Source organism: Penicillium maclennaniae, assembly GCF_028827695.1.
Source record: "Penicillium maclennaniae strain IBT 15551 chromosome Unknown utg000007l:1.0-4884863.0:1.0-4888362.0, whole genome shotgun sequence".
NCBI classification, from domain to species: domain Eukaryota; kingdom Fungi; phylum Ascomycota; class Eurotiomycetes; order Eurotiales; family Aspergillaceae; genus Penicillium; species Penicillium maclennaniae.
Genome location: NW_026623219.1, coordinates 4,708,141 through 4,720,777, shown reverse-complemented (window position 1 = coordinate 4,720,777; position 12,637 = coordinate 4,708,141). Strand labels below are relative to the sequence as shown.

At 50.8% G+C, this 12,637-nt stretch overlaps 5 protein-coding genes across 5 annotated transcripts; 4 read left to right on the top strand and 1 right to left on the bottom strand.

Annotated features, from left to right (window-relative positions):
- Nucleotides 1-644: 644 nt before the first annotated feature.
- N7477_008965 (lysozyme) lies at nucleotides 645-1,402 on the top strand (the record flags this gene model as incomplete). Its single annotated transcript, XM_056970627.1, has 2 exons — nucleotides 645-809; nucleotides 866-1,402. The coding sequence occupies 2 exons, from the start codon at nucleotides 645-647 to the stop codon at nucleotides 1,400-1,402; spliced, it is 702 nt and encodes a 233-aa protein (XP_056820659.1).
- Nucleotides 1,403-2,052: 650 nt separating this feature from the next.
- N7477_008964 (putative guanine deaminase) lies at nucleotides 2,053-3,444 on the top strand (the record flags this gene model as incomplete). Its single annotated transcript, XM_056970626.1, has 1 exon — nucleotides 2,053-3,444. One exon carries the CDS (start codon nucleotides 2,053-2,055, stop codon nucleotides 3,442-3,444), a length of 1,392 nt encoding a protein of 463 aa, XP_056820658.1.
- Nucleotides 3,445-4,789: 1,345 nt separating this feature from the next.
- Nucleotides 4,790-7,578, bottom strand: optF (uncharacterized protein; the record flags this gene model as incomplete). Its single annotated transcript, XM_056970625.1, has 6 exons — nucleotides 4,790-4,989; nucleotides 5,049-5,318; nucleotides 5,393-5,607; nucleotides 5,667-6,994; nucleotides 7,074-7,262; nucleotides 7,534-7,578. The coding sequence occupies 6 exons, from the start codon at nucleotides 7,576-7,578 to the stop codon at nucleotides 4,790-4,792; spliced, it is 2,247 nt and encodes a 748-aa protein (XP_056820657.1).
- A 702-nt stretch (nucleotides 7,579-8,280) lies between these two features.
- N7477_008962 (FAD-dependent oxidoreductase) lies at nucleotides 8,281-9,467 on the top strand (the record flags this gene model as incomplete). The annotated part of the gene is made up of 4 exons (XM_056970624.1): nucleotides 8,281-8,719; nucleotides 8,776-9,115; nucleotides 9,181-9,277; nucleotides 9,342-9,467. The coding sequence occupies 4 exons, from the start codon at nucleotides 8,281-8,283 to the stop codon at nucleotides 9,465-9,467; spliced, it is 1,002 nt and encodes a 333-aa protein (XP_056820656.1).
- A 704-nt stretch (nucleotides 9,468-10,171) lies between these two features.
- On the top strand, nucleotides 10,172-12,328 carry N7477_008961 (PAS domain-containing hybrid sensor histidine kinase/response regulator; the record flags this gene model as incomplete). The annotated part of the gene is made up of 1 exon (XM_056970623.1): nucleotides 10,172-12,328. One exon carries the CDS (start codon nucleotides 10,172-10,174, stop codon nucleotides 12,326-12,328), a length of 2,157 nt encoding a protein of 718 aa, XP_056820655.1.
- Nucleotides 12,329-12,637: the final 309 nt, after the last annotated feature.

Sequence of the window (12,637 nt, the reverse complement as noted above, 5' to 3'; positions counted from 1 at the left end):
AGCCGATCAACTTGTTCCGGTGGCATTGTGCGAGGTGGCACTTCACTCTCGGCAACACCTTCACAGCGTGTGTTACATTCATAAAGTGCAACTTGGCAGATGATCTGCAAGGAACGAGGAGGGGTTGTTTCTGCAACTAATCAACTAGTCTCATTCTTCGCTTTTGAATCCGCGAAGGAGATGAGTGCCACTCACCTGAAGCCTGCCACTGGCTCACATGGACCTTGAATCCCCACTATCATAATTGTTTCAACTCTCTGCTATGGCACCACAGGGGCTTCTTCCATCTGCCGACCTGAAAAGTCCCCCGGTTGAGTGGATCGAGCGGTGCGGCTAGTAGATGCCTTCGATGGACGGGTTATCCTACCATATCCCCTATTACGACCACGAGCTTGATGTTTGGGGATTGACTGATTGACCATGTCGCATGTGACATTGATACGCACTCTTGTGAAGCCGATGCCCTCCCTGAATCTTCCAAGTTAAATAGGAATGGCCCACCCCGATGCCTATTCTAATCATAGGTCCCTCCAGTACAATCCGTCGAGTATACATTTGGATATAAGTCTCTGTCTGAGGACCGCGTCTACCGTCTCAAAGTTGTCATTCTTTTGACACTGCAAGATAATAGGCCAAATTTCATCATGAAGACTGCCACTTTGTCACTGTTTCTTACAGCTGGTGCTGCGAGTGCCCGACTTCTGGAGTCCCGAACCAGCGGGGTTCAGGGCTTTGATATTTCTGGTTATCAGAGCACCGTCGACTTCTCCGGTGCGTATAATGCCGGCGCCCGGTTTGTTATGATCAAGGTAAGCGCCAGCAGTTCATCTACAGCTTAAAAGACCTCGATTGATATTATTTCCAGGCCACGGAAGGCACAACCTACATAGACAGTTCCTTCTCCAGTCATTATGAGGGGGCCACCGATGCTGGTCTCATTCGAGGTGGGTATCACTTTGCCCACCCGGACTCCAGTTCCGGTGCAACCCAGGCCGAGTACTTCCTCGCTCACGGGGGTGGTTGGACAAATGATGGTCAGACTCTGCCCGGTATGCTGGACATTGAGTATAATCCTTCCGGCTCGACTTGCTATGGACTGAGTGAAGCCGCTATGGTTTCATGGGTCCAGGACTTTGGCGAGACCTACAACAGCAAGACTGGTCGCTACCCTATGATCTACACTACCGCTGACTGGTGGAATACCTGCACCGGTGGTAGCACTGCCTTCGGTGCAGATTATCCTCTAGTGTTGGCTCAGTATGCAACCTCTATCAGTACCATCCCTGGTGGCTGGTCATACCAGAGCTTCTGGCAGAACTCGGATTCCTATAGTTACGGCGGCGACTCGGATCTCTGGAATGGCAGCGAAGCAAATCTGAAGACATTTGCCAAAGGCTCGTGAATCGAGCAAGAGTTACCACTCGGGCTATTCTTCCAATTGCCAATAAAGTGTGCAGGTCTGATCAACTTAAAGGCTAAGCTTCGCTTTCTCGGACGAAATGCGGTCAATTCTTCCCAAGATTATAATGGCAAAGCAATAGCCAGGTTTTACCCAACGATTTTGACGAGCGATAGATTCAGTCTTGAAGACCGCATGGAGATGCCATGATGCGTCGAAGGGAAACAGAGAGCATTTCTAATCCATTATACCATTCGGACGATATGCCTTACGTGTGTATGCATGTAGCTGGGTGCGCGAGGTACATCTTCATAGAAACATGGCCTTTCAAGCGTCAAAACCGTAGATCCAGAATGTCGCCGGGTTGTACCCTATCTGCTATATATTCGATGCATCTTTAGCCGGCAATACCTCCCCAATTCCAATAAAGTTCTCGGTTGTCAAGTGCTTCGATCTCGCCATCTCCCGATCCAGTTGAAGTATATCACTGGGCACAAACTCTCTATGGGGTGACTAGGTCATCATTGGTTGTGACGCAAACCCCTCATTGATAAGACAGCAACCCATCACCGCCCCGCGCAGCCCAGCTGGAGGTTTGGAGAGATCGCTTTTGCTGGTTTTCAACCCTTCCACACCTAAGACATTTCTCCTTCATGGATACATTGGACAAACATTCCTCGCCGGCATCGGGGTTGCCTCTGGCTTTCCACGGCACGGTGATACACTCTTGCTCTCTCAACGAGCTCCAGATCCTGGAAAATTGCTTCATCTTGGTTGATAAGGCGGGCAAGATCCAAGCACTGCAGCCAGATGTGGAGGCGAGCCAGATAAATGCCATCGTTTCAGACAACGGATATGCGCCCGACGTTTTCCCGATCAAACGCCTTCGACGTGGCGAATTTCTGTGTCCCGGGTTTGTGGACACTCACAACCATGCACCACAGTGGACTCAACGCGGCGTTGGGCGTGGGCAGACCTTACTGGATTGGTTGGAGAACGTCACATTCGCCCATGAGGCCAAATTCGAGGATCAAGACTATGCTTTTCGTACATACTCTTCTTGTGTGGCAGGCTTTCTCCAGCAAGGGATTACCACGGCATCGTATTACGGATCTCGCCATGGCAAAGCGAGCCGCATCCTCGCCGATATCTGTTTTGATAAAGGCCAGCGCGCCCTCGTGGGCAAGTGTAACATGAATCGAAATGCCCCTGACTGGTATCGAGACTCCTCGATTGATGACTCGCTTCACGAAACGCGTGACTTGATCCGGCACATTCGGGATCTTGACCCAGAGAACCGACTGGTGAAGCCCGTCTTGACTCCGCGCTTCGCCATTTCGTGCGATTCAGAACTTCTATCGGGTCTTGGGGTTATCGCTCGGGAGCATCCGCAGCTACATATTCAGACCCATTTCAACGAAGCGAAGCAGGAAATTCAGTTCACACGGCAATTATTTCCAGATTTCCGCACAGAAGCTGAATTATACAAGAAATTTGGCTTGCTAAATGACCGGTCTATTCTAGCCCATTGTATTTTTTTGGAGGAGGAGGAGATGGTTGCCCTCCAGGAGCTTGGCTGTGGTGTCTCCCACTGCCCAATCTCAAATACCACGATGCAAGAGTTTATGGTTGCACCAATACGGGAGTATTTGCGACGTGGTATCAAAGTTGGACTGGGAACCGATAGTGGCGGCGGACATTCCTCCTCGATGTTGGAAATCATGAAACAGGCATTTGTGGTTTCAAATGCTCGGCAGACACTTACTAACGGCCGAGATCCTGCTTTGTCCCTGTCAGAGGGATTCTTCTTGGCCACTTTGGGGGGTGCGCAAGTTTGTGGCCTCGACGAAAGGATCGGAAATTTCATTGTGGGAAAAGAATTCGATGCACTCGAAATTCACACAATGAATCTGGAATATCCGGGAGTGATGACGCCCGTTGAAGAGGACGACTCGATCTCGGTCATCTTCGAGAAATTCTTAATGACCGGCGACGATCGGAATATTGCTAAAGTATATGTACGCGGCCAGTCGGTCAAAGTCTGATGACAATATTATCAAGTGGACATCCGTATCCTGACTTGTAAGATAACAAGCATATTAATTCGAGATATCCCACCCCAGGCTAACATTCGCGTATTGCGAAAAACACCGGCCGCGATTCTATTTAGACAAGCCAGCGCAAGCTCTGCATTAATTTTCTTCGTTTCAAAAAGTCTCCTATATCTCACCCTTGGTAATGGCCGTCTCACCCTTCCCGTTAGCTTCTCGTCTTAACTCTTCTTCGGCTTACCTTGGGATGTCTGCAGGTATCGATGGTGGTCAAAGAGTCTAGAGTGTTCGTAGCTGAACTCATGATGCCAGACTGTTGCCGTTGTTGTCCATACGAGGGCAAGGAGGGGACACATGCCCGTGCGCAGCGGGTATTTCTTGGTAAGGGGAAGATCGCAATGGCGATGAGGTGGGTCGTCTGTCTCAATGGGGCCCATGAGGCTAGGGGTCTGTCCTCTGCGTCGTTTGCGCTGCGGTAAAATGAGCCATTTGCTCATTAAAGAGTCGATATATCTGTACAATGGTCCTTGCTTCCCTTGTAAGTCTTTCTGATTCCTCACGCTCACTCAGATTGAAAGGGTTGATCTGATTGCCCCGCATCTTGGTTGCACAAGCTCCACCGTTGATCGCTGACCATAACGGAGGCGGAAAAGGAACCATAAGAGTTCTTTTGTTTGCAATGACTGCATTTGTCTGATTCCCGCTTGTTTCCGACAACTTATGCCATTCGCATTTATTTCCTTGTGGTGGAGCTGAAAAATGAAGCTTGCGGTGTTCCGCCCCATTGAATAATACCCTCTCAGGATTTCGAACCCCATAACAATGTATAGAAACATGGCGGCGATAATCCATTTGACGATGAACCGGACCTAGATAGGGCGTCACCTGAAAGAAGGAATTTTGGTCGGTCCTTGGAAGAAATTGGAAATTGTGACCAGAGTACAGGTCATAGGAGGTTTCAAAGAGGATATGGTCCGAATGTTAACTAGATCAAGTCAATTCTGGTGTAAGTATGTCTCTTGATCGGAAGACGTGCGGCCTTAGGGTAAGGCATGATACTGGACGATTGAAATGAGAGCGAGATAAACATCGCAAAGGAAGAAGAACAGATGAATAGATTCCGCAGAAAGACTCTCTGTCTGCCAGAACTTGAATGGAATGGAATTCACACGAGACAATATGCCAGGGAATCTCTTGCCGACGCAAATTGCAGGGGCAGACCCAGATGCAACACACTAGAACGTTGATAGTATGCACAAATCAGTTCAAAAAGAGCGCCTACAGAAGGATCGTGGGATAAGCGACAACGAAGCACAATTCTATGCCAGTATCATTAGTATCATTGCCATGTTCCTTGCGGGGGGCCGAAATAGCCTCGGGCGGGAAGGCGTTTATACGGCGTGCCTTTCCCATCGGCCGTGTTGGTATATACAGTGTTACCCCACCAGCTCAAGGAGCCAGCGGGTAGAATGATACAGAAGAATATGATCAAAGTGGACACGGCAACACCACAGTCAAGTGCAGCGGATAGTACATAGTCTAGAGAACACCAGTTAGATCGACATAATGGACTTGACGAACGATAGAGGGAGACATACTGTACTTGGACCACCATGCAGGCTTCCGGCGGCGTATCAGGCCATTGAACATGGCGTTGATCACCCACCACGAAGAAAAGCTCACACCTGTAGCGGGAGGAACGAGACTCATTGCACCGAAAGCCACCGGCCATGACAGGTAGTTGACAGCTTTCCACCGGCGACCGAGTAGATAGGTGATAACTACAAGCACCGGTCCCACGAGGAAGAACCATAACAAGTTGCCATACATCTGACCCGGGGAGAAGAGACGACCGGGGCCAATAGCGCCTGCTTGCTGCTGAGCGAGAAACACGACAGAAACGACATGGGAACCGGACAAGGAAATAGGAGGAACAACATACCCCATATAAGAGACGAGGAGTAAGTAACTCGTCCATGTGGACAAGTGAAATTGCCCTCGGCATCGGAGGTACAGACCCCGCCGATCCGGGTGATCATGAAGACTGTGACTCCGCACTGAACAATGGCACCGACTAGTGTGGCTAGACCTTGGGCAGCGAACAGAGTCCGCGGAGCAATATGCAGGTAATGCGCCAACTTCATATCAGCAACAAATCTATCATGGGTTAATGGATGTAGCGCAGACCGGAGCGTAATAACAAAGGCCAGGCTTACTCTAGTCCTTGCTGAATGGCAACATAGCCATAGAATTTGAACACCATATTGGCCAAGGGCCGTCCAAGGAATGCATAGCCACCGATAAACTCCGTCATCAAGTTTAACTGATTGCTGCTGATATTGGTGAGGGCTTTGATGATGCCCACGGGAATGAAATAGATCATAGGGAGTATGAACGCCGCTAACACTGCCCAAGCCGGTAGCCCGGTCTGCCAAACCTCATTAGTGACAATGCTGAGCACGAAGGTTAACAAAGTGACGACTATAAACCACCACCAAGGCACATTCTGATAGACAGCCATGAGGCGAGCGTGAACGTCTTGCTTGCTCGTTCCATTCCACTGCCGCCACAAGTCGCGGCCGTGATATAGTCCAATGTGAATAAAGATTCCCGTGAGATTGGCGAAAGCAACCCCAAACGTGAGCGCGTACCCGGCCGGCAAGAAAATAGGAGAGTACTCCCTGTAGGCTGTCTGGTTTACAGTGCCGTCGGTGTTCATGATGCGATCGGTATCGTAGTTGCTACCAGTGTTGTCGAAGGTATTCGAGTTCAGCAGTGGCAGGTAGGCCGAATCCCACGTGTTAGTGTAGTAGATAATGGGGCAAATAAACCAGAAAAACAAGGCGAACGACCCCATGACATTGAGACCAGCCCAAAATGGGACCAAAAGGGGACTTTGATTGGCGTAAACGACTTGGGACCAGTCAAAAGTCAAGACTGACATCCCCAGTCCCGTTATTTGGCCAAATAACTGGTTCACGACCACGTTAGATGGGGCAATCCAGCAGATAAAACTAAAGGTACTGAGGCCGGTGAAGAGATATCCGGGGGCAAAATACCAGACAGCGCCCACAAGAAACACGACGAGAAAGAAGCGTAATCGAGTGATCGTCCAGCCATCGGCAACGGGATTTTCTCGAGAGTGTAGGGTGGTCAGAAGGGCTGCATTTGATAGAACCTGCGGCCATAGCATCGACGCCGGACTGACAAGCCAGCGGGAAGCTAAGCCGGCGAGTCCGAATCCGAAAAGCTGAGTGGTTATGCATAGGAGTATCTCGAATCCGCCATGGGATGGCATGTCATAGAACTTGACAACCGCCTCGATGATCTGCGTTGCTTGTGCCGAGCCAATAGAGACATTGGCCATGATGGTTATCAATCCATGCTCCTTTATATTAAAGTGTCGGTCTGGGTTCAGGGCGCCGATGGGCATCCACTTCGCCCAGGCGCACCCCAAAGGAAAGGCCAGTAATTGTGCTACTAGAGCACTGATCGTCACACTAGGTTGCCGTAGGCTGAAGAATTGGTTGAGACCACTCCCGACCTAAATATAGTGAAATGCATCAAATCTACCGGTCAGAGTTGGGACCAATCCATCAACTTTTGATTAAAGTGTTACCCACAATAGCAAACACCAGGCCAATGGTCCACATACGGACGGAATTGACCGGAAGGGATAGATCATCGACCGGCTGAATGACCGCGCGAACTTCAGGGAATGGCGAATCGTCTGCATCGTATGGCAGGATTTCTTCGGCTTCCCGGTCGCGAAGGATGATTGTTTCATCACTGATTTGATCCAATGGGATGTTCTGCCAAACAGACGGTCAGTTGTTTGTCATTTGTCATGGTCATGCCAGTCCTCAAAGAAGCAGCTTGGCAGCTAGGTGGATCGGCTCATGGGCCACTTTAAAGTCGTGGAGCCTCCCGGGGCCAAACGGGCGAGATGCTCAGAAGTGCCAAGCACGGCTTTCTCACCTGGTCGATCGCATCAAGTGGGGTGAGGGGCCAACGGGGAGCGATTGCCCCTGAAACAGGAAGGGAGCGTATGCGAACTTGGATGAAGAAAGGGGTCCGACCTACTGGGGACCAAGGATGCTGGTGATGCTTTTCCTCTTCGTTATCCATCACTGTGTCCAACCCACACGGGGGGATCCGATCAACAGCCTCTAGAACCCAGGCGGAAGGAGGTGAAGCACAAGCTTTAGATCCCCTTAACCCAATAGAGCTGTTAGACGCAAAGAAAAAAGCGGATCGGGACGCTAAAGCCCACACACGTTCCGGGTGTGTCGGGCATGCGCCTGAAGGTCGGACGGGAATCCTTCCAACGGCTGAAAATCAAGGTTCAACGCGTCCTCGTTCCAAGAACTGGAGAATTTGTCGGAGTTTCCCGCTAGAAAAACGCTCAATACGGACAATGCCGAGAGATATCCTGCAAAGTTGTCCAAACAGAGCGAAGAGCGAAGCAATTCAGGGTTGGGACACGTTCTGAAAGGGACCGACGACATGGGAGTGCGACGCGGGCAACATCGGCTTGGCCCGCCACCCGTGTTCAGTGTGCTCCACTGGTCGGATCGGAGCGCTCTATACCCATAGTGGAGATGGCCTAGCTGTGATTCCTGATGATGCTACCGACATAAGGCCAGTCACAACAGACCCGGGAAGTCATTTAAAAGACTGGAAGGGCTGTCATTATCTCTTACCGAACTTCCCCACGCACATGGAAGTATCACCTTTATCTCTCTCCGGGTCCCGAGGCTGCTGATATCATTTTCTCTCCGGCTGAAGTCTTGAGATCTGTTGGACTACAACGCTTAGGGGCTTTCCACAATGGGTGAAAGTTATCGTGCCCACGATGCTTTTCAAGTGCCTTTCGCACAACAACCCATTGTGATCCTCAGGGCAGGAATTATCGGATGTGCAACGGCCCGTCAACTCCTACTGCATGGCTTCTCGGTTGTGCTCGTTGCGGAGTTCCTTCCTGGAGATCAGGACATCTACTATGCATCTGCCTGGGCAGGGGCCGCGTGGCATGCCGCAGGCGGCATCACTGCAGACCAGCGCTATTACCAGGCCGTTACACATCGCGTGATGCTCAAGATGGCCCAAGACCCTGAATCAGGAGTCAGTGTCGTCGATGCCCGTGAGTATGTAGAGCAGGAACCCGCTCCAGACTCTGCAATCTGGGGGAGAACGGTAGTATCCAAGGTAGGACCCTACTCTGCTCCCATACCGATGGTCACTGATCATATACATGCTATTCAGTTCCGTGAGCTGGACCTGACGGAGCATCCCTCAATCTTCAATTGTGGCTGGGCCTACGAGAGACACCCGTCACCGATCCTACGCGGCACTTGCCGTATCTGAAAAAGAAAATCTTAGCCCTTGGAGGCACGTTCATCCGCCAGCGTGTCGACTCTCTACACGAACTGTACAAGATGTTCCCCGACTCTCGCTTGTTCATCAACGCCAGCGGCCTGGGTAGCAAGACTCTTGAGGATGTGAAGGACGACTGCTGCTTCCCCGAACGAGGACAAAATGTTTTCTTTCGTACGAAAAATTGCAACACCCTTTACTTCCGGAATGGCAAAGAGTACACCTATGTGATTCCTCGACCTCTTTCCCAGGGCGTTGTGCTCGGAGGGTCCAAGGAACAAGGTAATCTGTACGCTTATCTACCCAATCTGGTGGCTCAGTGCTATGATCGGTATGCTGATTGTTCCTGCCTAGTTCTCCCGACGTCAATATGGACATCGCTCGCGACGAGATTGCGCGGGCCCATCGACTTGCGCCAGACATCGTTCCTGAACACCCTCCGGACGACGCTGTGAGCCATATTATTGGAATCCGACCATCACGACGAGGAGGATTTCGGCTGAGACTCGGAAGAGAAGGACCACCGCACCATCCTGTCGGCCTATGGGTTTGGTGGAGGTGGGTATGCGTTTTCGTACGGGATCGCGGACGCGCTGGTGAAGATGGTGGAGCAGGCGGAGCGCAAGAACGTCATCATTTAGATTATTCTCCGTCGTTCAGGGTGTTCTGTCTTCTGTTTGTCTGCTTCCTTATTTGCCGTTTTTCTTCCCGGCTTTCTACGTGGATCGTGGAAATTTGATTGAGATGTTCGATGCTTGGTCCTCGTCCAGTCCTTTTCAAACCACGAAGGAATGGTTGAAGTGTCGATTGGTAAATTTCGGGAGGGGTCCGAAACTTGGTCCGTGCCAGAAGTCCGCCTTGAGACCACACTAAGTACACAATTGGACCTAGGTGAGGGCACCCGGGTATTTGATCCCTCCTTGACTCTTTTTCGCCACCTTGTGTTACAGAAATCGAGTTCTCTATATATACGAGCCTCGCGCGTTCGTGGACTCTGGATCCGGGATAGCGGCTCTGTTCTCCCCCCGCCGGCCATTTTTGCCGTCCAGTAGAACATCGTACATCTTCGGCCGGCTTGGCCGCGTCTCGACCAACTCGAACCATTTTCAGGTTTTTTCGTGGGGCTTGCTAACTTTCAAACACCGAATTTCGTCCAGGCCCTAGGCTTAGGTGAAAGGGCAGGCGGACTAAACTCAATCTCTCAGCTACTTGCATCCCCCTTCTTACCCTCACCGGACTTTCGCTCATTACTTATCGAATGCGATATCACTGTGAATGATCCCTCTACAAGTTTTGTCTCCCGAGTGCGCGGTGCCTGCCAAGTGGCAGGAAGGTTGAATTCGCCATGGTTCTGGACCAGGAAATGCTCCACCTCAGCCTTGAGGATCGCCGGCCCGTTAATTTCGCCATGGTTGTGACGCCACCTGCAGAGAGTGAACTAGGACATCAGGACAAACCAGCTGGTCTATTCTCCGATCCCTCCAACGCCAATCTGCCGTCGCCGTCGCAGACGGCGACGGTGACTGCGAATCCGACTGCGCCCGTAATTGCACCCGGGATCGATGCCCATCCTATGGCCCAAATCTACCGCTGCACACCAACCCCGACTATCCTTCTCGACGGCTCCCTTCGGGTGATTCAGGCTTCAGATAGTCATTTCAACCTCTTCAAATATGATCGCAAGCATTTACTAGGAGTGAGTGTATACGAGCTGACGCCGCGCATCGTCCCTGCGCCGGACATCATTTCGTTAAGTGGCGCGCTTGCTGCAGCCATCACAACCCGTGAGGTTCAATTTATCGAGGACATTTTAGTCCAAGACCACGAATCTGGATTTTCTTTGCACGTGACCCCCATTTTTGACGGCGAGGATCTAATATATGTACTCCTGGAAGCTCAAATCACGCGATCCAAGTCCGTGCGAAAGACCAGTAAGCAGACTTACTTCAACGACACCTATAGGACTCTCATAGATGCCGTTAAAGACTATGCTATTTTCATGTTGGATATCCGGGGTTACATTGTGACGTGGAACTCAGGTGCCGCCATTCTCAAGGGCTACACAGCAGATGAGGTCATCGGTCAGCATTTTTCGATATTTTACGGGCCTGAGGATCGTGAGTCCGACAAACCAGGCCGTGAGCTTGAAGTCTGCTTGCGCGACGGAAAGGTCGAGGACGAGGGATGGCGCTATCGGAAGGATGGTGGGCACTTTTGGGCCAACGTCATGATCACCCCTATCTATCAAGCCGGGCGTCATGTGGGATTCGTCAAGATCAGTCGAGACTTGACCGAGCGGAAGGCTGCAGAGGCGCGGTTGATCGATGCGTTTGAGGAATCCTCCAAATTAAAGACCGATTTCCTTGCGAATATGTCTCACGAGCTACGCACACCTATGAACGGAATGTTTCTCGCTTTGGCCATGCTGATGAGAACATCTCTCAGCCCCGAACAGCAAGAATATGCATCGATTTTGGAGGACTCGACTTCCATCCTGCTACAGGTCATCAACGACGTGTTAGACTACTCGAAATTATCATCAGGATCGTTTTCCTTGACTGCTGACGTCCTGGACATCCCCGCCGTGATGAGTGCGGTGATAAGAAACTGTCAGCCATCACTCAAGTCCGGTGTTGTGCTTGAGACTTTTGTGGATCCAAGCTTTCCTAGGGGCGTCAAGGGCGACTCTCTGCGTTTTCGCCAAATATTGCAAAATCTTGTCGGCAATGCTGTCAAGTTCACTGAGAGCGGATACATCCATGTTCATGTCACTTATGCCACGGATGAAAGCGATCCGCAATCGTACATTATCTCAGTCCAGGTGGTGGACACAGGAATAGGAGTTCCCGAAGATGCAACCAGTACACTTTTCACCCCCTTCGCTCGATTTGCGGACTCGACCACGAAGCGATATCAGGGCACTGGATTGGGCCTTTCAATTTGCAAAAGTCTCGCCGAACTCATGGGTGGAGCGGTTGGGTTTCATGCGAATCCGGCTGGCACCGGTAGTGTATTTTGGATGTCGGCCAAAATGGGCCGTATCGACCGACATGTTCCTTTGACCAGACCAATGATTTCGCGAGGGCAGGAAATTCCATTGGATAGGTCATCTTTGCTTCAAAAAGTGGCGGTGCACAAGACAATTCTGCTCGTGGAAGACAACAAAGTCAATCAAACCATCATGCTCAAGGTTCTAGGATCCTTGGGCTTTGAACGCGTAGATGCGGCTTGGGACGGGGCTGAAGCTGTGCGCATGGTCAAACAGAAACCTTTTGCCTACAATGTGATTCTGATGGACATCAACATGCCCGTCATGGATGGATTGACAGCGACGGAACAAATCAGACAACTTAACATTGATGTCCCTATCATCGCGTTGACTGGAAATGCCCTGAAAGGCGACGCAGAGACTTATCTGGCCAAGGGGATCAATGACTATGTGGCTAAGCCGATTCACAGGCAGCAGTTGGTGGATATCTTGTGGAAATGGTGCGGATCATAAAATCTATTCCATGTGGCCAATTCCGCCATTCATTAGCTTTCTGCCAAGGGTGGGTCTTTATTTACCCCACAAAATCTTCTGGCCCGTCTCCCTGTCTAATCGCTCTATTGCCCTCGGGCATTCAAGTCCCGATGAGTCTTAGTCCTTGCACGTACACACGTGTAGGATTACCCTTATGCCGCTGGACATCACAAAGCCTGATTTGCAATCCCTCGCCGAATGAGACAGTTCGTTGCCAAAGGATCCAAAGATCATGCTCAAAGCCTAGACTTGCTCTGGGTAGACTGCGGCATTTCATGGCCCTAATAT